We start from the raw sequence: 27,006 nt of genomic DNA, 5'->3' as shown, positions 1-27,006 counted from the left end.
AGTATAAATTTATATGTGGATTTAACTATTACAGCTGTTATAATCTCGGTGGTAAATTACAGCAGAGGAGTTGTCTTGTGATGCAACATGCATGAGTTTTACCGCTAACATTCTTGTGAACTCATCGTCGGTTGTTACTTACGCTGAATTATACTTGTGTACAAAGGATATTAGCCCCGTTTTAGTCGATGAGTTTTTGTCGTTTTGTTATTCACACGTCTTTGAGGGGCAATTGTTGGAAATTATGTAGGTGTGCACAACTGTGCTTAGAATCAGTCGTCGGGAATTTTTTTGCTGTTATTTTATTTGACTGATCGTTTGCCGATGAATTGCAGTTGTAATTCTGCAGAATTGAGCTTTATCTTGGCCAGATTTGTGGTTTTATTTGCTCTTGGGGAATGCTAATCTCTGCAGTCCTTTGAAATTTTTATTCTGGCGGGTTGTTAGCACAACTGTGCTTAGAATTTTTCTTCGGTAATTGGGTATTCGAGGAAGTGGAGAGTTCACACAACTGTTTTTACAGTTTTTATTTTATTTGAAGACATGCTGCACAATTAAACAATTGTTTTTCCACGATTTGAAGTTTTATTCACTCATTAGTTCATGACATGCATTCGTAATCTGGCAGAGTTAATCTGCACAGTCGTGCAAACTTTGTGAAAAATATTATTTTGAGCAGTTATTTTACTTGGTTGATCGTTTATCGATGAATTGCAGTTGTAATTCTGCAGAATTGAGCTTCATCTTCTTCAGATTTGTGGTTTTATTTGCTCTTTTGGGGAATGGTAACCTCTGCAGTCCTTTGAAATTTTCATTCTGTTGATTTGTTAGCACAACTGTGCTTAGAATTTTTCTTCGGTAATTGGGTATTCGAAGAAGTGGAGAGTTCACACAACTGTTTTTACAGTTAGTTATTTTATTTAAAGACAAGCTGCACAATTACACAACTATTTTTACTAGATTTTGGAGTTTTATTCATTCATCATTTCACGAAAGAACATTCGAAATCTCGTGGAATTCTTTATTTTCCTGATTCTATCATAAACTTGCAACAAATTTCGTATAAAAATTTATAATTAGTCTACCGTAATTTGGTATTTAAGAAAGTACAATTAAGAGAGTACAATTTTATCGAGTTATTTTATTAGAGACAAAAGTGCAAAATTCAATTATACAATTATAATGCCTAGATTTTTAATTTTCTTCGATCATTAGTTTACAAAATTTCTATTTCATCGGTTTGTTCGATATTCGTCGGAGCACCTGCCTTACGCAGCACTCGATGCAGTATCTTTAACCTCCTCGGAATGCACTGACCATTCGTGCAGACTACAAAGTTAACTGTTATCGCTAGCTCTTCAGGTGTATCATCCTCTGGAAGTTCTAGTTTAATCGGCGTGCTGAGTGATCCCATTGGGCTCTCAGACGTCCACGATTCGGGATGACTTAGGGACCATTTTTGTGGTGCGCTTGCAGTGAATTCCACACCAGCGGTGAACCTAGTCGCGAAGGATATCGTCATCTCAGCTTCTTTGTTACTTATTTCGGTCGAGAAGTCCAGGACTTTGTCGAAGGGGCGAACGACTTTCATTGGATACTTCAAGTCTGCTATCTGGGAAGATAAAAAATCACAATTGAACTTACAATACAAGAGCAATTTTCCACTTGTTTCTCCAGTGAAATGCATTTCTACTTTTGTAGTCGAATATCAGAGCTTTCGTTTGAGCCCCATTTGACCCTAAATTTCCGGATCAGTTTACAATGATTTTATTATTTAAACTTTGCAGTTCTGAATTTGAACCGCGATATTGGATCGTTTGAAAACATTTAAAAAATCTTTAAAAAATTAGAAAGTTTACTTTTGGAGGAAGATTGATGAAATAGTTTTTAAAAAATAGTAATTCTGTGCAAAATGTAATTTGAATGAGGCAGAATATTCATGATTTTTCTTCAAATTTTTCTCGCGCAATTTAATTGACAAATTTTACGATTGAAAATGGTTAAATCTATAGTGTGATCTGCACCAAAGTGTAAAAAAATACTTGGATATCCTTAAACCCTTCAATTTTTAACTCGAAATCCGAAACAGATATCGAAATTCAAACGGTCTGAACGATAATTTTTCCCTCGATGAACTCTACTCGAACTATTTCCTCATTCACTTCGAATTCAATCCCCTAATTAATTCCAGGAGTGATATTTATTGAAGGTAATTAAAAAATACCACAATTAAAATATTATCCAACCTAACAGCTCTAATTAAAATAATTTAATGAGTCTTCCAATCGCTTTTACTCACAGTATTTATTAATTTGCTCTCCAAGTTAATGGTTTTGATGCAATGGTTGTTGGTATCAGCAATTAAAAGTAGATTGTGCTTAGCTAGTAGTCCCAAGCCACTCGGTTCATCGAACACGTGATCCTTACTCGGTTTTCCAGCTCCATAAAGCGTTGTGCATTTGCCAGCTGAATCAATTTGCTTAATTTTGTGATTATAAGTGTCAGCAACGTACACAACTTCACGTTTACTGTCCCAAGTAACTCCCAGTGGATGTTGAAACTTTGCGCAATATTGGATACCATCAACATCACCAAAATTATGCAAATCCTGGGGTAGAGAAATTTTATGGATTGTAATTTATTAGGGAAAATTAAAATTATTACGATGGAGAAATAACGAGTGAGTGAATAAGCACTTGTGGATTTTTATCGGCTCCAGCGAGGGGAGAGACTCGACCGTCTTGGAGGTAGATTTTTCGGATGGAACTGCTTTCGCTGTCGGCGAAGAATAGGATTTTTGAATCGGGGGAGATTGCTAGACCCGAGGGCTGAGCTAGACTCGCTGCGTGGGGATATGTGTTGTTTCTATTCGCCTCTCGGCCATTTCCCACGATCGCTGCGCAGCTTCCGGCCTTGTATTCTCTATTAATAATGAATATTAGAGTGCACTATATCAAGAAAAAACATACAGAAATCTCAGATTTGACTGCATATTCAATTAAAGTTCATTACATTTTCTTCAGTTTTTAATTGAGACATGAATAATAAGTTCCAAATTTCAATTAAGTGAATATTCAAAAATGAGTTTACTTGAATTTTTCGGATTTCTGGTAACTTTTAGGGAATAATTGAATTGAAATTTTGAGTTCTCATTGATTTTTCCATTAAATTTCAATTTTTGAATTATGAAATTCCTTAAAACTTCTGTGAAACTATAATATAATATAAAAACTCAAAAACCAGGAGGAGATGAGTGAATTTTAAGGAAAATATGAGAATACATTCTCAATTTTTCAATGTTCACATAATTAAATCGTAAATTTTTACAACATATCGTAAAAAAAAAATTCTAAACACATTTTTTCTTCAAAATTTCAATTCTCCATGAGAAACTGGTTCAGAAATTTTCTTTCAAACTAATTCATCCTCGAGATGATTATAGTCATCAAAAGCATCATGAAATAATTACTTATTCTTCCACCAGACAGTATCCTGCAGAAACAATGCCCATATTTGGTGTGTCCCAGCCATAGCAATAATCAATAATTGCTCATTCTCCTTATAATCATAAAGTGCAACGTCCCAAGGTGATGATATAGCCTGAGCCTTGCCGATTTTACCACCTTGATAATCATGCCCTTGAGAACCAGTTCCAGCAAGAGTCGTTACACTTTTACTCTTCAAATCAATGAGCCTGATGGCGTGATTCTCGTTATCAGCTACATAGATTGAGTCACCACGATGGCAAACACCCTGAGGGGCGTTGAATCTAGCCATCTCGAAGCTCCCGTCCTTCAGTCCTGGCGAATACCCTCCAATTACGTGCTCCACTGTTCCATCGAGTCGAATGATAATTATTCTGTTGTTTCCGGTATCCGAGACGATTATTTTGTCCTCGTTCTCGTCCTCGAAACCAATAACTTTACCGGGAAAGAGGAGATTTTCTTTGGTCGATACTGGGAGGAGATGCTGCGCTGGGCGCACAGGGAGATCGTGATTGCGTATTGCATTGTGGGATTTAAAGTACGATAGGGCGACTTTTGTGTAGAGGAAGAGCTCCTCACGGTGACCTTCACCGACAAGGACGACCAGAGGCTGGGCTTGAGGACCTATTTCATCAGTTATGGGGTTTTTATTTCGTGAACATTGGCTGGGCTCTTGTATTCATTTTTTTTTGCACAAAAGATTTAAAATATCAGACGATTTTTTTTTATTCTCGTATTTTTTGCTTCCGAATGGTAACAAGTTAAGTTTTGCAATTTGTTCGCTAATGAATGGATGGAATTGAATCTTTTTCTTTTGAATGTTTCATGAATTTCCCTCAAAGTGAGCTTTTTCATGGTTTCTTAAAATGTGATGTTTCAAATTCATTCAAGTATGAGTAAATAAAATTTTTCCATTGACATTTTATCGAAGGGCTGAGGGGAGAGATAGAACTGTAAAAAAGACAATCGGTTGTATAGAAGAAAGGGATAAGAATAATGATGCTGTTGTAACATTCAACTGAGTTGAAAATCTGACAAAATTCGGTAAAAGGAAATCGTATTCAATTTCATAAAATTAAATAGATAATGAATTATACGTGATAAAAGGAAATGATGTGCAAAATACCATTCGGAAGCATATTGCTAATTTATTAGCAAAAATGTGACTATACTATATACAATACAAGAGCAATTTCCCACTTGTTTTCTATTTAAAGAAATAATGAAAGATTCATCTGACACTTTTTAATGCAAAATTTCAGTTAAAGCGCTTTGAAAATTATTTTTATACCCAGAATTACTAGACTCGGCCAACAACTTATTCCAATGTCCCTCCACATCGATAATTTCGCGTCGTTCACTACCGGATGTAGTATGTTGTATCTCTGTACAGCCGACAGAATCTTAGCCGAGTCTTTCTCGTTGGAAAATTTTGCACTGTGCACGCCGATCTATTTGAGCAAATTTCCTGGTTATTATTCAATTTATCTTCTATTTTTGGATTCAGTAGTGAAGAGAGACGGGGAATTTGACTTTATTTTCATTGATGAATGATGTTCAATGAAAATAACGATATCTAATATGTGTGATTTCACTAAAATTATTTTTCACTTCTTCAATTTAGTATTCATAGAATATAAAATTATCTCGAAACCCAGTCGATTTAAGAGAAAACATCGCAAGACATTTCTCGTAAAGAATAAAATTTCCAATTGAAATCTTCCCAAAATTGCCTCCTAAAATTAATAGCGTTGAAGGTTAATAAAATACGACAAAATCAATAACGAAATAATATAAAATAAAGAATGAATAAAATACGACAAAAATTTTGATTTTTTCCTCATTCAATTCACTACTGAATCATCACCATCAAATCGATACTAACAATAACCAAACCATCTTCAACCGTATATTTCTTCTCCACCGCCTCAAGATCCGGCAGTATGTGCATACAATTGATGCAGCAGTAGGTGAAGAAGTCGAGAACAACAATTTTCCCAGCCAAATGTTTAGACATTGACAATCCCTCGGAGACATTGAACCACTCGAGTCCTACCGAAATGACAGTACCCCAAAAATAAAAAAATAAAGCATAATCCAATGAGCCGCACATGAATGTTTATTGCAAGAAAACAATGACAAGTGTGTTAGAAACGTAAATAGCGCCTCCTGAATACAATAGTCATTTTAAAATTCTCTCAATCTTTCGGAACATTGTATTTCTCGTGGAAATGAGAAACCGTTGTCTCGTGCATTTCTGCCATTGCACCGAAAACAATTTGAGTCGAGTCCTTGATGTCGTTATACTCGTGAAGGTCATCCATGGTTTCCTTCATGGAAGGCCCTCCCGCGAGTTCTTTCCTCAACAGACTCAATTCCTCATCGAGCTGTTTCTCAATCTCCAGGAGTTTATTGTACTCGTCCACTTCTTTGGAAACGACTTTGACATTTTCTTCGGTACCTGGTGCCTTCTCCTTGGCAAGTTTAGTCTTTTCAACCGACATTTCGAGATTTTTCTAATGTCCTAGACCTACAGTGACAATTCCAATCGTATTTCAAAATTCTTCTCGACCTTGTTGCACCATTAAATAAAGAAATTGACGTTTAGAGAGAGATGAGAGTAAAACGAAGCGTTTTCAATCATCAGTAATTAGAGATCGGCAGAGTGAGATTTAGCAATTTTATTTTTCATTTTGAAGGTATTTTTTCAGGCTTCAATGTGAAATTTGATTTGTCAAAATCGCATCGTTGGATCAGGAGATATTGAGAATTTACTAAAGTTCCTTGACAATTTTTATTTTCCACTCCAGAGGTGAAAGAGATCATTTGTAATTGATAAAATAACTCAAGATCCACAGAGTGACATTCAATAATTTTTTCTTTCATTTTCAAGCCCGAAAAAATACCTTTGAAATTAAATTTGATAAATTAAAATCGTACGACTAAATCAGAAGAGACAGATGATTAAAAAAACTCGATTCATCTCTCCTTCCCCTAAACTCTCGAAATGAGGTTATAACGCGTCAGCAAAAGAAATAAATTAATTAAATAAAACATGCAGACAAAATAACAACGTAAAACCTTTTTGGAAGTCGTTGACATGTAAATCACTGTTGGCTCTACTGATTATATGCTTGAGGACAATTTTTTCCTTCTCCCTATCATCACTCGTAGCAGCTAGTATCCTTCTGAGTTCAATACACTCCTGTGTCAATATTTCCACTGTATCTTGCACACTCATGGCTTTATTCTCCTGACCGCACATTACACCACTGTTATTACAATTCTGTACTCTAAAAATAAAGGGCAGAATGTTGTAGCGTTAGCGTTGAGGATAAAAAGAATGACGATAGTTTTTATTCATAAATAATAATAGTCATTGTACAGTTCAAGTTGAGTCATACGGGCACTGGTGTTTGCTGGGTTTTCAGCTGATGGTAAAGGCGAGATGGACAATTTTTTGAATTTGATGCCCTTTTTCCTGGCAGATTCTATATGTAGAATATATTCTTCTTTTTAATCAATTGTTTATTATTATTCTCATTGCAAAAAGTAATATAGCTGTTAAATTTTCTTATTGGAATAAATGATTTGCTCATATTCTAATTCCTGTGCTCACTGCATAAGACTTTAATCATAATTACGATTCAATTGTTTACAGAATACACTAGAATACATTAGAATGTAAAAAAATTCAATTGAAAATCTAGCGCATTCGCTAGAAAATTCTATTGGGATTCTATAGGAATTCTGCGGGATTTCTGTAGGATTTCTATTGGATATTCGATAAGAAAAAGTCAATAATTTCGAATTTCTGTTTGAATTTTTCTGTTGAGATTTTTCCTGTAAGAATGCTGGGTTATCAATTTTCTAAGTTTTTTCAACTCGAATTCTGTAATGCACAACAAAACAAAATCCAGCGGAGAAAACTTGGAAAATTTGTGCCCAATAATTCTAATAGAAAAAATCTCAAGAGAAAAATTCGAACAAAAATTCAAAATATATTGACTTTTTCCTATCAAATGTACAATAGAATCAGCGCAAAAAACAAGTAGAATTTTTCAATATAATTTCCGTAGAATTTTCCAACGAATTCGCTAGGTTTTCTATTGATTTTTTTCATGCGTGAATTTCTGGAATTCAATGTTTATTGATACTCTGGTAAAAGTGTGTATTCACACTGTTATCAAGTTTTAGATAATTTAATTAATCTGTTGTTCATCTCATCAATACAATTCCGCGCTTAGAATATTATCATCTCGTGTTTTCAGCGCCAAATTAAAAATTAAAACTTAATTTGTAAAATTGAGTCACAGCTTCTTTTTATTCATATCAGAAATTTTGTATTTGGATATTAATATTAATTGTTCAAAGTGAAAAAATGGATCATCATTTTCACTATGTTACATTCACATTCTCCTATTCTTAACGTAAAAAAATGTGAGATCATCTCATGATCAGCTTTGTTCAAAGAAAACCTCAGTAAACGCTATATTAAGAAAGTAGAATAATTCTATTTTCCTCTGACCAAAATCAGTTGGACAGTTATGATTCGTTTATTCATGTTTCATAGAATGGTATTGAATTCTCTCTTACTCGTTTGTTTGCTCATTCATTCGAGATATTGCTCATGCTTTTTTTCGAAAAGAAAGCATTCCCTCAATCATTCAAACAAAAGCATCAAAACTCTCATTGAAAGATTGATTTATTCAGAGAATAATTTATTGCTCAATAAATTAGATTTTCAAATTCTCAAATGTCATCGGAATGACAACACGCGATGATCCTCTCTCGAAATTCCTCAAATGCATCGATGACGTCCGCCTTCAGCTCCTTCGCCTTCTCCTTGACATCTTCCCTCATTAGATTGTAGCACATGGCGAGCAGTCCCAATCCCAGCAGCAGATAAATGAAGTTGATGACGAGCTTGAGGTGTCCATCCTTGGCGACGTCGGCGAAGGTTGCCCCGGGTACAAAATCCCCCATTCCAATTTTACAGAGGGATGTCACGCAGAAGTAGGCGCTGTCCAAGTAGTCCCATCCTTCCCACTGGGCGAACATGATTGTCCCCACGAGGACATAAGCGGATATCACCCAGAGGCATGCGGTCGAGGGAACTATGATCTTCTGGCCTGGACGGATCTTTCCGGTGCACTCGTGGAACCAGCGGTAGAGCCATCTGAAGATTAGATGGTTCATTTTGAATAACAAAACGGTTTATTGAAGACAAAACGATTTTATCTTTCAAGGGAAATGATGTATTTTCGGAGATAAAACGCTTCATTTCGTTTTTGAAGAGAACGTGTGAATATGTGGTCATGTGAGGACGAATTCCATCGTAGAGGAGTGACATTGAATTTGACTCAGGGAAAAAAACTGAAATTTCAACGATAAAATTCTTTGAGATTTCAAATGGAAAACCTTGAAATTTTTAACAACGACAAAGTTACATTAAATTTCTGTATATTTCTCCATTGACGAATCAGTTAATATCTCGGATATTCAAGTAATTCTCGATTTTCAGAGCCATACGGCACTGAAAAACCTCGAAAATTTTAAAAATTCAGTCAACTATTCTGAATTCTCAATCATTGAAAGTTGAATTGTATGTGATGTTCAGTTTTCACGATGAGTTTGGAAATTCAAACTTTATGAATAAGAAATTAGTGATCGCTTTCAAAAGTATCATCTCCATACCTGAAGGTCCCCGCCAGCACCTTCCCCATGTTCAAAAAATACAGCACATAGAGTGGAATTCCAAAAATGGCATAAAGAACAGTTGCCCCCTTGCCCCAGGGTGTCCTGGGCACCATATTCCCGTAGCCGATCATGGTGAACACCGACAAACTGTACATGAGAGCAGCAGGCACACTCCAGACCTCCAGGACAGTCTTGTTATTGTATCCCCCCTTGATAGCAGCCACCACACTGCTCTGGTAGTTCTGAAGGATAACATCGGTATTTCTGTAGAACGCGGTCTTGTTGATGATGTTGACTTTTCTGTCTCCCGCCGTGTGATTCCACAACTGCTCCGAGAAGTTCCTCCGCAATTTTATGATCGCCGATACGTGGGGATACTCCTCCTGCGTCTCGATGGCGATGAAACCCATTGCCCCGACGATAGCGTAACCAACGACTAGTCCACCAACACCAACCTGCGTGCACATGAATGCCACCAGCTTCCTGCAGCAGTCCTTGACTCTTTCCCTGGGGTCTAAACCTGTTGATGTGCTTGATGAGTCTCTACTCCGCACCGATGACCTCACATAATGCCTCTTCATTATTTCCTCGATTAATTCACTGGGTGAAGACAATTCCCCGATGATGATGTGTTTTCACGATTTTTCAGCTGCCTCTTACGCTCGATAAAACCGATATCAATTCATAAATTCAATCGGCAAATGTGTTTTGATGTTGCATTGGACAGTGGGTCTATTCACTGGGTTTTAATCAACGTCTCAACCACTGATTTTGTTCCACGCGGGACTGGCCACGCACCGCGATTTTCGTGTTTCTCTTCCTCCGGCATTTTTCATTTTCATCTATTTTCGTCCGAGACGCCAGATAACTCTCATGCTGGTTGACATCCAGCTGTGTTTAGAGCCCCTCCCCACTACGGCTTCGGAGATTTTAAGCTTATTTCACAGTGACGTGGTGGCTGTCATCTCGGGAACAAACAAATACTCATTCATTTGAAGTTGAAGTGGGCTTTGACTCTTTTGGATATCATTTTTCTTCGGGATTATTTTGTTTGGTGAAGTTTAATTCTCTTGAAAAATTTGTTACGATTTTTACGCGGTATTTTTCTTTTTTTTCATTATGAAATTTTAGAAAAAAAAACTTGGAATACATTTGTCTACTTTTTTCTTTGCAATTATTTGCAATTCATTTGTGTCTCAGGATATCAATAAAAGCTGCTGTATTTATGCCGCAATCTCAGAAAATTTCGTCATCGAAAAATCAAAGTGTTATGGAAAAATGGGTGAAAACTGTAAATTTCAGTTTGATTATTCTATAAAAATTGATAGGAATCAAGAAAATGCAGTTAGATATACTCTTAAATTTTCAATTGATTGAAAATTCGCCGGAATTTAGGACGAAACATCCATCTTTTTACATAAAATCCAACAAAGTTGAGGAATCCTCGTCTTCCTGTTGCTAAAAGATGTGGAATTTCATTGATTTTCCACTGAAATCTGAAAATTTATTGTTTTTGCATGTAAAAATCCAATTCATTCTCACTCTTCTCAAAATTATTGCTAAAGTCTGAAATCTAAAATTTCTAATTTTTTCCAACAACTACACTGTTAGAAAAAAATGAAATCTCATGAACATTTATGGGAAAAAATAATGAAATTTCAGGTTTCACTGAAAATCCAGTAAAATTCCAGAATTTTAAGCATCATAAAGACGAGAATGCCTTAATTTATTTGAATTTCCAATCTAATATGACTATTCAGTGCCAAATTACATTGAATTTTCACTGAAATCTGAAATTTCATAATTTTTTTTTCCCTAAATCGCATCCAGTGTCACTGTCCTGAAAATTCAATTCAAATTTCTGGTTTTCTATTCATTTTCAGGGAAAAATAGAACAGCAATTGACAGTGCTCTTTAAATTTTTCCGTTTTCTCCCCAAATTTCCGGTAATAATTAAACTGAAATTTACAGTTCCCACGGATTTCTCCCCAAAATTATGAATTTTCAATGACAAAATTCCTTGAAATATCCGCGGAAAATTTTGCAACAATGTATAGCTATTATGAGACCTTCACAGCGCTGACGTATGATTCAATCGAGACAATGTTAATGCTGCCTTTCCATCTGACGCAAAATATGATGCGGCAGTGGCATAACTGGTGATTGGTTATTTATGAAGGTGAGCTTTTCCCTCACGAAAGCGCGCCGCGCTCAATTAATCCCCCTCGCTCCCGTCAATTCCTCCTGAAGCCAAATGTTTCATTTCCCTCGCTGAAAAGATTCAGGTGAAACAGCCCATCGGGAATGAATTCATTGTTGTCCCCTCGTGTTGAAGATTACACGAATAAATTAAACGACACAGTTACACCTGCGGTCTGTTCACACGCAATACGCATGCCCTTGCTGAAGGAAGAAGCTAAATGCCATACATCTAAAGCTTCTACGGCAATAGTCGCTTGTGTTCGTCATGTACAACAGTAGCTTAATCGTCTATCGCCATATTGCCACTGGTAACTGTAGAGTGTAGTTAAACAACTTATCAAACTGCCAAAGTGACAAGTTCAACTTGTTTAAACTTAATTACAAGGGTTAAATTGATGTTATTGCTGTTAACTGGAGAAGTTTGGTTGATATATTTGTTTTCTGGGTTTAAATGCTCAAAGATACGCTTCGATATTGCAAGCGTATGGCAACAGGTGTTCAGGTACATGCAGTTGGGCACATGTTTGTTCATTAATTTTTCACAATATTGGGGGTAACCACTGAACACCGACGATAGAATTAAATTGTTGATAGATAATTCGTCGTTAAGAGATTTTTAATCTAAACTATTAAGTATGGATTACGACTACTTGATCAAATTTTTGGCACTCGGCGACTCTGGAGTCGGTAAAACGAGCTTTTTGTATCATTACACCGATGGACTTTTTAACGCACGTTTTGTATCCACTGTGGGCATTGATTTCCGGGAAAAACGAGTGGTAAGAATTTATTCTCATGCCTCATTATCGCATTATAACGAATTCATTGTGGGCGAATGGAGTAGATTTATAGAACTACCAATGGCAGAACTCAGCGGGTGCATTTGCAATTGTGGGATACTGCCGGACAGGAGAGGTAATTGATTATGGAAAATTATTATTGTCACGATTACTTTCAGTCATTGATTTTTTAGTTTCCTCAGTTTGCGAAAATATGAAGGCATTTTAGGTCTAGGTTTCTCGGGATTGTAGAACAAAGAATTACACTTTAAAAAATTTTTCTCTGAATTTTTCGCGTCAAATCCCGGAAATTTTTATCATGTTTAATTTTCACTGAAATTTCAGGAAATCTTGTCATGGAAAAATCAAATAGTCCATTGTTTTTAGGTTCGAATGATCTGAAAATGAATCAAATGTTTGATTTTTCTGTTCATTTATTCCGTGAAAATTTGGAAAAATTAGGAGAGTTCAGGGAAAAACTGAAAACTCGTGTTATTTTGTTTCTGAATATTCATGTTCCATTGAAAATTCAATCAAGTTGTGAAATTTGCGGCTCACTGTCACTGAAAACTCATGAATTTCCTTGAATTCTACATAAAACTTGAAATTTCATAACTATTTTTCTTCTAAATCGCATTTAATGTCACTCTCATGAGAATTACTATCCCATTTACCAGGAAATTTCTAAAAATTTCTAACAGTGTATATGATTATTTTTTTTAATAGTTAATTTTTCAGTCCTTCACAATTTCTATTGAAAAAAAATGAAAAAATTTAAGTGAATTGAGGAATTTTCGTTTTTCTGCTGCTAAAAAAAATTCAATTTCATTGAATTTTCATTGATTATTTCCTTTCTAAATCAAACTCAATGTCACTCTCTTGAAAATTACTGGTCAACTGCCTATAAAATTTCAATTTTTCATAATAAAAAAAATTATTACAATTTTTTTCAACATCTGATTTTCCAATTTTTCTCAATTTCTAAAAATATGAAAACATTTGAGATGCAATAGACGCACTTTACAGTGTAGATAATGTCATATAGGCCTCGAGTTTTCTCCACATAAATTGCAAAGCAAATAGCGAAATACTCCTTGTTTTTCAATAATTTTTCACTCTTAAAATTTCCATTAAAAAAAATGAAATAATTGATTGAAATGAATGACACAATCTAGGTTTCGGAGTTTAACGACAGCATTTTATCGCGACTCAATGGGATTTCTTCTGTTGTTTGACCTGACGAATGAGCAATCATTTCTCGAAGTGAGAAATTGGCTGGAGCAGCTCAAGGTAGAGCATCCAATTTCGATTTTTCATTACATTTTATTCGATATGAGGCTATTGTCCACTGACCCAATGACCTCATTCCGCGTATCAATTTTCTGTATGTCTATTCTCGTCATCTGATATGACTGCGGGTCTAAATATTACGGTAAAAAATATTATGCGGTAATATGACGGGACAAAATATTACGGAAAAGTTATGAACCTCAAAAAAATAGACCACGGAGTAAATAGACCAAGGGAAATTTTACACCAAATTGTAGCATTTCAATATACGTATGAAAAAATCCTATAGAGAATTTGATCATTTCCTATAGGATTTTTCAGATAGGATTTCCTATAGCATATCCTATAAGATTTTCAATAGGATTTCCTATGAAATTGAGGGTCATAAGGGTCAGATGGGAATGAGGGTCATGTGGGGACCTTGTGGGAATCATATAAGGGTCACATGTGGGTCATAAGGGCCATACGAGGGTCACATGGTGATATATGGGGGTCACGCCGAGGTCGTAGGAGGCTCATATGAGGATCTAATGACCTTCATATGACCCCCACATAACCCCTATATAAACATATCCCTAAGAAATACAATAGGAAAAACGTGATAATGAATCCTATAGGGAATCCTATCTGGAAATTTCTACAGGAAATGTTCGAATTCTCCATAGGATTTCTATTATATTATAAAAATCCAAATCGACTTCAGGTGATGAAAATTTGGCACTCGAAATTAAGACTCCAAAATTAAGGGTCAAAATAAGGGCCATGAGGATCAGAATAAGGGGAATTAAGGGTCAAGCTAAGGGTCATGAGGATCAGAATGAGGGTTACGAGGGTCAGAATAAGGGTCACGAGAGTAGATTAAGGGCCACAAGGGTCAAATTAAGTGCCCAAATAAGGTGTAATAAGGGTCAGACAAGGGCCTAAATAAGGGTCACAAGGTTCAGAGTAAGATACGGATAAGGGTCACAGTAAGGGTCCAAAAAATAATAATCAGACCCCGTAAGAATTCGGATCGTTATATCATTTGCCGTAATATTTTTACCGTAATATTTGGAGCGGATGCCATCTGATATGATTACTCGGGGTTTCATGGTTTTCATAGACTCACGCGTATTGCGAGGAGCCAGATATTGTACTCTGTGGGAATAAGTGCGATCTGGAGGAACGTCGGGTGGTCAGCGAGCACAAGGCGCGAGAACTCGCCGAAAAATACGGGTGAGGGGAGCACGAGTTTTTCTCAATAAATTGCGCTTTGCTTAATTAATTCATTGAATTCTTTTAGCATGGTATATTTGGAAACTAGTGCAGCCACTGGACAGAATATTGCACGCGCTGTTGATGTTTTACTAGATAGAGTTATGCGTAGAATGGAAGCTACTGTGGACACGTCACTGCTACCTCATCAGCGAGTTTTGCGATGCCATGAGCCAGAGCCTGATAGACCTAGAAATCCATGCTATTGCTGACAGTGTCATTATGCGTAGAGCAATTTTTTTCGACAGCTCTGACGCATCTATTTTTTTTTTTAGACTCGAGAGGGAAGGGGTGGTTGATTGGGGAGATGACGAGAGATATTCAGACGGCATTATGAAAGGGAATTCTCACCCCTGACGGGTGAAAAAAAATACTGAAAATTAAACCTGATTTCACCAAAGTTCTAGTCAATAAATGGGTAAATTCGTTGAAATTTCAAAGAATACTGTCATTTTTACTGGAGTTACTGCATTTTCTACTAAAGTTTTGGTGAAAATTCAGGAGTACTTCAGGGATAATATTTGTAGTTAAAATAATAAACACGAGACAAAATTACTGACAAGAGTCAATAAACGATCAATTTATATTCCAGTTCTACAGATATCAGTGTTGAATTATCAAATTCGGTGATTGAATCCTCGTTAAAAAAACAGTTTTTACAGTTCTCCAATTAAATAACTCAAAAGAAACATTTATCAAATATATAATAGATGCTTTGAATATCGTATAAAAAAACTTTGTGATCTTCGATGCCAAAAAACGATCAATTTACCTCTGTGTCAATGCTTATGAATTAATCAATGGCACAAAACAAATTATATTTAAAAGCGTGTTATATTTATAATAAATTTCATGTTGTTGCTTCTGAAATGTATTCCAAGAGAAATGATGCGTTCGAGTTAAAACGTGCGATGTCGTCAGTTGGAAAGTTGTTAAAAAATAAAATTCATTTAGTAAAAATGATATTCAATCTTCAATATTCAATTGATATTTAATTAAATAGTTTCAACACAACTAGTTCATCTAGTCTACCCACATCAACAATATTATGCCGTGATTTATTCACTATTACCCTCGAATAGTTTCATAATTAAATAATCTGGTGCAGCTTTTGAATAACAAATTAATATTCACCTCATTTACAATATTTACACGAAGAGCATCAGCTCAGTCTCTTACACCTTAATATCACTGGCAGGATGATGGACACATTTTTTGCATAATGAATCTGTCCACCATATTTCTGCCCAATTTCAAAAATACTGTTTCCACTCTCAGTTACAGTGTCAATAGCATTGTCACATTTTAATGGACCTCGTGATATCATTAGCAGGCAGTGCCACCAAGTCACTGGTTTTTCTCGGCGATGCAATGCTCTTCATGGTTTCTAAAAGCCTGCGTTTGATCCTCGAGATACTTTTCGATGCACTCATTGTGCTAATTATCCACTTGGACTTGGGTCGAACAGCCTCGGGCTCGGGATGCAAATGCCGGATCGATGAATCCTCCGATGTTGGGTATAACATCCGGAGGTTGGACTTTGAAGGCTTGCTGAATGAGATCGTTAGGATAATCTGGAAAAGTGAGGATTCATTGATAATATGGGAATGGAGAAATTGGAGAATTTTTGTTTAGTTGTGACGGTTTCAGGGTCAACACTTTTTGGGCCACAAGATTAAAGGTCAGATTGAGGGTCGAAATAAGGGTAACAAGGGTCAGAATGAGGATCATGGGTCATATGAGGATAATATACTGATCATATGGGCATTATGTGTGGGTCATATGGGGTTGGCGAGCGGATCGAGCAGGGGGCGTAGCCCCTTAGTATATTATTATAAATGTATAAAATGTTTAAGGGCTGATATGAGATTATTAAGCCATAGTGACAAAGCAAGCGAAAATGAATGATTTAAAAACATTAAAAAAATTATACTGGATTTTTGGAAATAATTGGAAATAATCAGCTTTAGAATTGAATGACTCGTCATGATAATCTCACCAAGCTACTGATGATACCGAGTACCCCAAGGGTAATAGCATACCACCGGTCGGTTATCCATCTGTGAACCCTCTCCATACTCATATCAGACAGTAATAGTCGTCTGAGAGTTGCCAGAGGTCCCGTGGGATCGACCTATTCATTAAAAAAAAATCTAATAAAATCAAATACTTCGATATTGTGAAGTACAGTAATGCAATAACCTTGTATCAAGCGAATTGATTCAATATCGCTGATGGAAAAACTCTGTTATTGAATGATGAAATTTACCTCCCGACATTTCTGAAAAATATCGCAATAGCCGTTGTAGTCGTTGCAGGGTGTGCCTGGCTTTGACATCATGTTGGGAATCTCGTAGGGAGGGGAATTCCACTCGAAGGATGATCTGTAGGTGATGGAACGCAGATTGAAATGAATTGATTTATAGGGATGGAGATGTGATGAATACTTACATGCACGGCTGCTCCTCGCCGGGTAGTTTACAGCATAATTCACAACTTTTGGTTGGAGGATCGATCGGGCCCGCACTGCATTGGCAAGATTCTAGGCCGTAAGCAAGACAAATGCTTCCTGTGCACTCCTGAAAATTTATCCAATGGTTGTGAATTCATCTTTGCTCTTTCACGTTTTTAAATTTTTGGCTGAAATTTTCGGTACATTTTTTAGATTTTTTTGGCACATAGTTTCACTGGAATTTTACGGAATTTCGTCATTGAAATTTATCAAATTTCATGGAAAATTTAAGGAAAACTGTGAATTTCAGTTTAATTTTTATGAAAATTGATAAGATCAGAAAAGTAGATGGATCCTTGAATTTCCGATAAATTGGAAAATTCTTGTCTTTCTGTTGCGTAAAAAAAAAACAAATTCTTCCTCTGCCATCCTGGAAATTTTTCCAATGAAATGTCTGTGAATTCATCTTCTCTTTTGTACGTTTAAAAATTTGTGACTGAAATTTTTTCTATACTTTTTGGAATTTTGAGGAATTTCATAATTGAAATTTCAATATTTCATGAAAAAATGAATGAAAATTGTAAATTTCACTTCTATTTATCGACGAAAATTGTCTGAAACCAGAAAATTTCAAATAGAAGTATCCTTGACTTTCCAATGAATAAATTTCATTGAGAATTCAAGTAAAATTGGGAATGCATTGAAATCTCAGTGAATTTTGAAATTTCACATGTTCTGTAATAAAAGTTATATAATTGCCAATTGAAGTCACTCTGCTCTGAACAAATAGTCGTACCTCTCCTAAATCCCGAGACATTAAACCAAGAAAGTCTTCATTTAACTACGTACCCCCATATAGCAGACAAATTCCTCATTGCAGATAGTTTTATTAGGTTTATTAATGGAAGGAGGACACTGGGGAGTGAGTCCATCGCAGAAACTGGCGTCTCTGCATCCGTTATTATCCCTGCATTTCTCCCCATTACGCAGTGAACATTCGGGCGAACAGCACGGGCCCTTTAATAACCGAAAGCAAAGTGTTTATTCAGTAATCTCGTTGGAATTGCGTCGATTACTAGGAGAGAATAAACTGCGGCCAACTAGAGTGTTAAGACTGAATCCTTCAAACGACTTCGACTAAATACTGCACAGTATTGAGACACCAAGACACTTCAAGTGGCTGGGATTCAACTAGAATCGAGGCTGATTAAATATTTACAGTACCAAAGTAGAAGTGGGCTCTCACCTGACTGGGACTGCAGACGGCATTTTCGGTTAGACGACAGGGTATCTCGAAAGGGGCATGATGAAGTCGTTGAGGGTGGCAACAAGGATCATTGCAATCTTCCTCCCAACCGCAATCACACTCCTCTCCCTCTTCGACAACTCCATTTCCACAAATGGCGGTTTGTTGTTCTGGAAAATCGATGCGATGAGGATTAAGGAAATTAATTTGTCTGAATCAAATTGATTTTTTTTTTTGCGTTAACCTATGCTTTTTTCTATCCAAATAAAGACCCTATTATGTCATTTCACATTTATTATGTAAATTTGCTTCCGAATGGAAGCTTTGGAATCGCCCTCATTTAAGTTCCCAATTTTTTGGTAAAGAAGGTCCGAATATGCGATTTAGATCGTGTCTGTCTGTATAAATGTCGCCTTTTTTATTCATTTTATCGAAATTTTCTCATAAGGAATCAATTGAATTGCGTTAATTTCTTCATGAATATAGGCTTTACAGATATCCAAGTACTTCGGCTATTTTTTTTCCAGTGAAATGCTTTTCTACTTTTGTAGTCGAATATCAGAGCTTTCATTTGAGCCCCATTTGACCCTAAGTTTCCGGACATTTTACAATGATTTTATTATTTACACCTTTCCAGGTCTGAATTTGAATCTCGATAATGGACCACCAGCCAACGAGCGCTTCGCGCCCGTCGCTAGACTTTATACTATTCTATTTGATTTAATTTTCGTTCCATTGCCGTCTTCACAATTAGATTAATTTGATTTTCTCCGTTCTTATTTTTATTATATATATTTTTTCCGTAATTCTCAAATTACAATACTGTATGAAGAGGAATTGATATGTATATTAAAAAAGAGAATTTATACAGCGTTCCACATCTTTGTGACGTCATAGGAAATGATTAGATGGGATTATGTTAGAGAAAAGTATTCTTACGAAAATTATTCTTTTGTGACCAAAACAAAGACAACACAAAAGTCTTTCTAAATCTCATTCGGGTAATAGGTCGATTCGAGTCTTGCGAGGGTCTGAATGTAGAATTATTTGACAGAACGAAACAATCGCTTGATTTCAGTGATTTCGCTGATTTCGGAATGATTTCATGTCAGAGTGGCGCCGTGATTTCGGGAGTGAGTAGTCCCTCGCTGTAGTCATTTATAGAAAAATGCAGTTGCCCACTTGTTATCGGTAAAAAACCGATAACAGATTTTACTCACGTATCGGTAAAAAAAATAAAACGCAGTTATAAAAACGAACAAGATTCGAATGCATCATCTTTACAAAATCAACAGGAAAACCGTTCGAATGGCAAAGACAGGGGGTATTGGACCAGTAATTGGACAAATAGAGATAGCGATCGATGATCGTGTGAGCACGAGGAATGGGATTTACCTGCAAAGCAGCCCTTGCTGGAGCGTGCCTTGATATTCAACACGGGATTGATGGAGAGTAGACTGCACGGGCTGAATCGATTGTTGTTTCGCTTGTCCCCGCTGGTCGCTCGTGCGAACATTATGAAGTTACCATCCTCACCTCCGGGTGAACACTGGTCCGGGTCATGCTGGCATGATTACCAGACACAGGACATTTCAATTTAATTAAAACCACGTAGTTTCGTGCAAGAGTCCGGTCCACCAAGAGGTTCATTTAACTTGGGAGGGGGGTGGCCATTGAAACAAGTGATTAGAGCGAAAACTTACCGGCGATCCGAAGTTGTGACCAATTTCGTGGGCAAGAGTGACGTGTGATACCGCTGGTGGTACGTGCTTTCCGTAGTTCAGGAGAGTTATTATGCCCGTGTTTAGGGACTTCATACTGCCTCGATAGTGCTGTGATCAAATGCAAGATAATAAGGCCTTTACTCTGGGATTTATTTTGATTATTCGCGTCATTTGAATCATGTTAAATCATGATTTCAGGATTTTATTTGACTTGAGATGATTTTATATGAAAGTTTAAACAATTTCAATTATTTATTTATAAACCACAAATGTTTAAGAAAGACAGTAATTCTGTGCAAATGTAATTTGAATGACGCTGAATATTCATGGTTTTTTCAAATTTCTCACACGTAATTTAATTGACAAATTGCCAGATTGATTTTCAGGTTTTTCCGTCCTTTTTCAACTGAGCATTGATAATCCAAACTTTTTAGTAGTTTTACTTCTCCCGAAGTCTCTTAAGGATATCTAAGTATTTTGGCTATTTTTTCTTCGGTGAAATGCTTCTTTATTTTCGCAGTCGAACATCAGAACTTTCATTTGAGCCCCATTTGACTCTACGTTTTCAGGCATTTTACAATGATTTTATTATTCAAACTTAGCAGGCCTGAATTCGAATCTCAATATTGAACAATTGGAAAACATTTTGGAGGAAGATTGACTATATTATTAAAAAATTGTAATTTTTGAAAATTCCGAGCATTTTCTGCAAAAAATTTATGAACAATCAATTTTCCACTATAAAAATTATTTGTTCGAAATCGTAACAAATTTATTATATTCAGAATTTCACTAGAAATCGATTTCATGTCTAAAAAAATAAGATTTCTGAAAGTCTGAACAATTTTAATCGTTTATTTATAAACAACGAATGTTTATAAAAATAATAATTTTATGAAAAATATACTTTGGATGACACTGAATATTCATCATTTTCCTCAAATTTTTCTCACCCAATTTAGTTGACAAATTTGATGATTGAAAGTGGTTGAATCTATAGTGGTCTGTACCAAACTTGTAAAAAATACTTGGATCTCCTTAAATCCAGATTTCATGATTTCATTTCTCTTGAGATGATTTTATCCTCGTGGATAGACTTATTGCGAGGCCTCCTGAGTAAAAAAATTACTGAACCGCGTGGAAAACTTTGCGCCATGAATCCCCAGCCAAATGGGAATGAAAAAGTCCGAAGGATATCTCGAAATAATTTAAAGCTTTCGAGGTCTTAAGCGTCAAATCATGTGAGTTAAAGAGTTAAAAACCCGCAAATTTAAATCCCCATCACGAATTAAACCCACAACTCACCCCATTCTTCTCACAAACTCCTCCCGCATTCTTCAGATCCCCAGTCCACGCAAGCCCCAGCGTTCCCTTCTCAAAATCACGATAAGTAAACATGTACGCCAGGCAAAAAGCGTCGTAATTTTCCTCTGGAATTAACCGGAAAACGTGCACCAGATGAATAGAAAACCCAGTCTAGGTATCAGACACAGTGGGAGAGAAAGACGAGCGTATAAAAAAAAAGGGTAAAACCCCCCTCAGAGTGAGCATAAAACCCACCCCAAATTGAATTGAGTGAACGGGGAAATAGCCAAATGGAAGTGAATTGCCACTGGAAAAAACGCGTGAAAGAAGACTTTACTCATTTACATCATTATCCCCTTTTGCCAACTCCTTTTACGATATGATTTAACGCTGAGATTTCAAAAATTCAGTTGAAGCGCAGAATCATATTCAAGACCCTGATTTACCCTCAAAGGACTCGAGTGAGAATTACGGGTGGTATTACTACACGAGCATAATTGAAAATTCTTTGCAAACTCACCTGAGAAGAGCTCGAGGTACTCCTCAACTCCGTACTTTCCAGTAAAACGATACGACGGATTATCAAGTGCATCGTTACCGTATATTTTAATTCTCTTTATCATAAAACTTATGTTATCCGGCTGTTCGTCCTGATTGAAATCTGCAATTGTTCCAAGAAAAACAAGTGGGAAATTGCTGTTATATTGAATAAAGTATAATTATTTTTGCTAATAAATTGGCAGTATCATTTCCTTCTAAAATGTATAATTCGTTGTTTATTTCATTTTATTAAATTGAATACAGTCGCGAAGCGGTAAAGAGGTCAAGTCGATTTCCTCATCTTCTGACACGAAAAAACCGATTTCTTGTGGCAAGAAATTCTCACTTTATGATAAAATGTTCATGTTCAAGTCATGAACACTTCCCCGAAATTTGACACTGTCTGACGCATTGCCCGGAATCCTGATCCCAAGAAATTTATCCTCAAAAGATGAGATATTTGGCGCAAGAAATTAGTTTTGTGATATTATGACGATATTTGTCTCAGTGTATCCAAAGATTTCCCGGCCGTTGAGATTAAAAAAAAAACAATTTTTGCAAATTTTTAAATAAATCAAACTAACGATTATGGCGATCGCCTTTATCTTCGAACTCGGTCGAAAGGATATCCAAACAAATTTTTTAAGCCATCATTCAATCAATTCAGAATGTTTTTTTAGTTATCGTGAAAAAAACATTTTGTGAAAAATTTGAAAAATTAATAAATGAATTAAATTTCACTTAATGGCAGCTGATAGGGCTCTACAATACGGACACGATCTAAGAATTGCATTATCGGATTTTTTGGATCATAATGAGTTGAAATAACACGAAAAATCCAAAGCTTAAATCTGAACAATTACAATGCTAATTGTAAAAGCAAAAGGGAAAATTCATTCTTCAATTAATCAATGATCACAAGCTGTTTAAAATTCATAGACTCATTGGGGGAATAAATTACGTGTTAATTACTGGTACGTGACGATAACAGGTATCGCACGATGAACGATATTCGAACGAGAATCACTTGTGCTCGCCTGATAAGACACGAAGGGGTGATTTGTATTCAAATGGGTGGGCGGGGAGGGGGGGGGGGGGGGGGGGAGGGGGAGAAAAAAAGTGATAACGTGATGAGGTAAAATCACTGATGTGCATTTAATCGAGTGATGATGCACTGATATTTAAAAAGAGATCACCTGTGTAACGGTATATCGAATTGACTCGTTGAACGTGACGGGTCATGACCTCGATGCAAGCCTCCTCCGATTTATAGTGATCGAGGAACGTGTGATCTGCCTGCAGATACAACATGCACGTTGTTTTTTTTGGGTCAACTGATTTCCGGTTTCGTAGGACGCGTCCCAATCGATCCCTGAAATTATTATTTTTTTTATTTTCAAACATACACCCAGAAAAAAAATTTTTTTAATCAAATAAAAATCTTAATTTGACATTTTTTACGCATTTCAATAAAAAGGATTTACTTATATTAAACAGACAATTTATTTAGTTCGAATAAACAGTTTTCTTATTTTAAGAATATCACATTTTCTTTTTTTTTGAAGAATTTCGAAAGTGTGTTTCAACAATGTTCGTGGGCTATGTGGAAAAAGGTCGTATTGACCATTTTGGGTGTTTCAACTCAACTCAAAGCGATAATAAATTTGAAGTATGAATAAATATTTATTTAGTTTAAAGAAAAAACTTAGTTGATTTAAATAAAGGAATTTTCTTCACATAAAAAACCGTTTACTTCGTATAAATAAAGAATTTATTTGGATCAAATAAAAATTCATTAATAGTGAACCAACATTTATTTAATATAAACAAAATTTTGACTACAATTTTTCATTTCATTTGAAAAAAACTTCACTTCATTCATTCAAATGAATAATTTTTCTGGGTGTATTTATTCATTCATTCATTTAACCAGTGAAATCAAATGTTTTCATATTTGTTTTTAATTAAAAAAATACATTTTTGTTTGTTTTACTTTAACGGAAAAAAATAGAGAGAATTTTAGCGTATTATCGGATGCTTCGTGCAGTAATTTCATCATATATTTTGTGAGTAATCCCATCACATACTTGTCAGTCTCGTCGCCGTAAATGCTATTCGATCGGTTTATAGTTTTATCTCTCAAATAGAATTCTTTAGTGGATGCTCTGTCGAGTGTCTGCCTTGGGGGATTTAATCTGTAAACATACGTGTTTTCGTGCATTCGGCTGGTTTATCCCAGTAACTTGGAAACTAAATGCTGAAGGGATTATTTTATTTGGGTAATACTCCACGCCCACTCACGGTTCATTACGGGTAGTACATGTATCTGTAATTAATCGACGTGAAGTTTCAGCTGCAGTAGGCCCATGTTTATGCTAATATTATCGGTGGAAATTGTAGTGTGTCCTGCCACTTGTAAATGCATCCTGAGTGGGTGGACGGGGTGCATTGTACTGACAGGGAAATCGAATGATTCGTTGATTAACGAAATTATCAGTAAAATGTGACGCGCAAAATTTTTCATTTCAATTTTTTTCAGTGAATTCCAGCAATACCTTTCTAATTATTTATTTCAAGGGGAGAATGAACGTAAAAAAACAATTCACTTGACGTGAATTAAAACACAAGCAGAATTCGAATAAAATAAATAAATGAATTCAAATTAATTAAAGTAATTCAAGAGCGAAGTGGTATAACCGTTTCGACTTGGTTGAGTTTTCGTGGAATATCTCCGGATCTAAGGGAGATAACAAAATTTTTGTAATTACCTTTTTTGTAGAACGAGTTGAGGGCTACAAAAAAGTTCTTGACAAAAATGTCGCTATCTCCCTTAGATTTCTAGATATTCAGTGATAACTGGCCAATAGCCAAAATCGAGTAGAACCGTTCCACCCCTTCGCTGCTGAATTATGTAATTGATGTAAATATTGTTGTACTTACGTATGCGTCTGATTGAATGATACATCCTCAATGAGACCACCAGTTCCATATTGACGTATCATTCGAGCAGCCACTGGCGTTGCAATGTCATTAGCTCGATATCCAATAGTGTGATAACTGACATCTGCATTTCGCCTCACAAGTCTAGCATACCTCGTTGCAGGTTCAATGTAAATTTCATCAGCAGCAGTAATAACCGTGCCATCAAACAAGCCGTTCTCAGTGATGATACCCTGTACCTTGGAATTCTCATCGTCTGAAACAAAAGAACGATAAAATTGCACTCAACACCGGGATAAATCGACTCAGGTGTAGTTAATGTCCTGAATGCAATTGCAATCTTCAAGCAATGGAAGAAACACTTTGGGAGAACAAGCAGATAGAGTTTAAAGCGTTAAACAGTCTCTCATTGCATTAAAAAAAAATTCTCAAAAAGACTTCACGAGCCATTCAGCCAAGTGTGTGCTCTCCAGGAGCTTTTACCCTTTTCATTTCATTCTCATGTTCTTTACACTGTTATTATATCTGGTGGAGGTTTTTTTCACGTTTTCTGGGGAGATCCTCTCGTTTCATAAGATTCAGAGGGGATATACTGGGGCAATGGGATAGAACCCCAGTGTATCTGACACCCTTTACGACAACACTGAGGTGTAATGAAAGGATAGACGAGGGAAAACGACGTAACGACGTCACACGTCCCTGGGTCTTTTCACTTTTCAACTGGGTTAAGGTATATTTCGTGCATCAACATGTAATTATACGAAAAAGTTACGTTTTAATTTATTTTAAAATGAATTGGTGATGTTGATGCATTCATTAATAACATCAGTTGATTTATTTTACTTTGATTTTTAAACTTCAATTTAAAATAATTATGTTAATTCAGTGGCGAAGTGGTAAAGCGGTTTAAGTCGGCTTATCTCTCAGTTGAGTTTTTGAGGAATATTTCCGAATCTGAGGGTGATAGTGAAATGTTCGTAGCTACATTTGTTGTAGCACTCAATCGACTCTACAAAAAAGGTTATAATAACAATTTTGCTATCTCCCTTAGATTTCGAGATATTCATTGAAAACTGGCCAATAGTCAAAATTGACTGGTACCGTTTTACCACTTCGCTACTGAATTGAGTTTAAAATCAAGTTTAAAAAAAAATCTCGAAAATTGGGACTTCGAGAGGGGGTGGAGGGGGGATGCATAATAGAGGAGGGCTGAAAATTTTATCCAACAAGGGGAGGGGGTTGCAGAGTCTATCTGAGCCACCGCCATCCCTCCGTTCGCATGCGTTAATTAAATAAATAAAAATTCCTGGTTGGCTGTATCGCTGATACAGCTGTAAGTTTTGCGTGAATACGTCAATGTTGCGTAGATGCTTGGGAAATTGGAAAAACGATACGAATTAATGTTTCAAACTGAGTTTATTGAGTATAGGTCGATGATAGGAGAAGTATGATACATCACGAAATAATTCGATATTTAAACTACGTGTGAAAGTTAAATCGAGATGAGTATTGCCTAGAGTTGTTGGGGGAGTTTGACAACACTCTAAATTGAATTCTTCTTTCATGAAATTCCATAGAGATTCATTTCTATAGATATCGGAGTTGAAATCTCCACATAAAATGATTGCAGCAACCTGAAAACGACGTCTCACTACAATCTCAAAGCTTTTTCCGCGTAACAATATTCATCCTGAATCGACATACGAAGTGCTAACTTCAATTATAATTTACTTGGAACAACGTATGATCGTGTTGATTGAGATAACAACGTATTTAGTCATGAGAATAATTTTGATTTTTGAGTAAACCAACGAATTTATGGAGTTGGCAGACTTTTGGCTAGAAAGAAATCAAATGGCCGTGACTATTCGCACCATTGCGTGAATCACTCCCGTACACTCCATACACTCCACGCATGCGTGAAGTTTGTGTGTTTCACGCAGCCGAATTTTCATACTGCTGTGTATTTCACGCAGTTGAAGTTTCATACTAATGTTTGTTTCACGCAGTTGTATTTTTATACACCTGTCTGTTTCACGCAGTTGCACTTTGATACGCCTGTGTGTTTCACGCAGTTGTATTTTTATAC

General features: G+C 36.0%; 4 protein-coding genes across 6 annotated transcripts in view; 1 reads left to right on the top strand and 3 right to left on the bottom strand.

Moving 5' to 3' along the window:
* Positions 1-896: 896 nt before the first annotated feature.
* On the bottom strand, positions 897-6,877 carry LOC107040620 (NHL repeat-containing protein 2). The gene is made up of 7 exons (XM_015260764.1): positions 6,567-6,877; positions 5,371-5,537; positions 4,777-4,936; positions 3,470-4,109; positions 2,697-2,922; positions 2,300-2,608; positions 897-1,612 (listed from the first exon to the last, which is right to left on the bottom strand). Exons 1-7 carry the CDS (start codon positions 6,748-6,750, stop codon positions 1,217-1,219), a joined length of 2,082 nt encoding a protein of 693 aa, XP_015116250.1. The 5' UTR covers positions 6,751-6,877; the 3' UTR covers positions 897-1,216.
* Positions 6,878-7,920: 1,043 nt separating this feature from the next.
* LOC107040624 (potassium channel subfamily K member 2) lies at positions 7,921-9,988 on the bottom strand. The gene is made up of 2 exons (XM_015260769.1): positions 9,183-9,988; positions 7,921-8,664 (listed from the first exon to the last, which is right to left on the bottom strand). Exons 1-2 carry the CDS (start codon positions 9,764-9,766, stop codon positions 8,238-8,240), a joined length of 1,011 nt encoding a protein of 336 aa, XP_015116255.1. The 5' UTR covers positions 9,767-9,988; the 3' UTR covers positions 7,921-8,237.
* A 1,667-nt stretch (positions 9,989-11,655) lies between these two features.
* Positions 11,656-15,673, top strand: LOC107040629 (ras-related protein Rab-27A). Of its 2 annotated transcripts, none has more exons than XM_015260777.1 (5): positions 11,656-12,166; positions 12,232-12,302; positions 13,342-13,456; positions 14,559-14,671; positions 14,986-15,673. In XM_015260777.1, exons 1-5 carry the CDS (start codon positions 12,023-12,025, stop codon positions 15,065-15,067), a joined length of 525 nt encoding a protein of 174 aa, XP_015116263.1. In that variant the 5' UTR covers positions 11,656-12,022; the 3' UTR covers positions 15,068-15,673. The 2 variants fall into 2 exon arrangements, with proteins under 2 accessions (XP_015116263.1, XP_015116262.1); XM_015260776.1 differs by having other exon boundaries at positions 14,739-15,076.
* Positions 15,263-27,006, bottom strand: part of LOC107040618 (disintegrin and metalloproteinase domain-containing protein 10) — a 21,936-nt gene continuing 10,192 nt past the window's right edge. The window contains exons 5-17 of one of the 2 annotated variants that reach the window (XM_015260760.1): positions 24,918-25,173; positions 24,065-24,172; positions 23,174-23,349; positions 21,958-22,098; positions 21,438-21,562; positions 20,112-20,240; positions 19,804-19,972; positions 18,409-18,578; positions 18,012-18,179; positions 17,162-17,289; positions 16,980-17,094; positions 16,710-16,844; positions 15,263-16,284 (exon numbers count right to left, since the gene is read on the bottom strand). In XM_015260760.1, the coding sequence (XP_015116246.1) occupies positions 16,009-16,284; positions 16,710-16,844; positions 16,980-17,094; positions 17,162-17,289; positions 18,012-18,179; positions 18,409-18,578; positions 19,804-19,972; positions 20,112-20,240; positions 21,438-21,562; positions 21,958-22,098; positions 23,174-23,349; positions 24,065-24,172; positions 24,918-25,173 (2,096 nt within the window). In that variant the 3' untranslated portion in view covers positions 15,263-16,008. The remainder of the gene's footprint in view (positions 16,285-16,709; positions 16,845-16,979; positions 17,095-17,161; positions 17,290-18,011; positions 18,180-18,408; positions 18,579-19,803; positions 19,973-20,111; positions 20,241-21,437; positions 21,563-21,957; positions 22,099-23,173; positions 23,350-24,064; positions 24,173-24,917; positions 25,174-27,006) is intronic. The other variant, XM_015260761.1, reaches the window with a different exon arrangement.

This window comes from Diachasma alloeum, unplaced genomic scaffold (assembly GCF_001412515.2).
Source record: "Diachasma alloeum isolate Michigan unplaced genomic scaffold, Dall2.0 Dall_scaffold_00339, whole genome shotgun sequence".
NCBI lineage: Eukaryota > Metazoa > Arthropoda > Insecta > Hymenoptera > Braconidae > Diachasma > Diachasma alloeum.
Note: the sequence above shows the minus strand (reverse complement) of the source record. Positions and strands in the feature narration are given on the sequence as shown.

What these genes read in the sequence shown, in the direction of transcription:
- LOC107040620 (XM_015260764.1), bottom strand. Translation starts at nt 6,750, where the DNA reads ATGTGCGGTCAGGAGAATAAAGCCATGAGTGTGCAAGATACAGTGGAA. An exon ending in TGTCAACGACTTCCAAAAAG is followed by an intron (nt 5,538 to 6,566) that starts GTTTTACGTTGT and finishes TCATTTCGGTAG; the next exon opens with GACTCGAGTGGTTCAATGTC. An exon ending in TTGAAGATGGTTTGGTTATT is followed by an intron (nt 4,937 to 5,370) that starts GTTAGTATCGAT and finishes TTGCTCAAATAG; the next exon opens with ATCGGCGTGCACAGTGCAAA.
- LOC107040624 (XM_015260769.1), bottom strand. Translation starts at nt 9,766, where the DNA reads ATGAAGAGGCATTATGTGAGGTCATCGGTGCGGAGTAGAGACTCATCA. An exon ending in GTGCTGGCGGGGACCTTCAG is followed by an intron (nt 8,665 to 9,182) that starts GTATGGAGATGA and finishes TCTAATCTTCAG; the next exon opens with ATGGCTCTACCGCTGGTTCC.
- LOC107040629 (XM_015260776.1), top strand. Translation starts at nt 12,023, where the DNA reads ATGGATTACGACTACTTGATCAAATTTTTGGCACTCGGCGACTCTGGA. An exon ending in ATTTCCGGGAAAAACGAGTG is followed by an intron (nt 12,167 to 12,231) that starts GTAAGAATTTAT and finishes CGAATGGAGTAG; the next exon opens with ATTTATAGAACTACCAATGG. An exon ending in GAACTCGCCGAAAAATACGG is followed by an intron (nt 14,672 to 14,738) that starts GTGAGGGGAGCA and finishes GAATTCTTTTAG; the next exon opens with CATGGTATATTTGGAAACTA.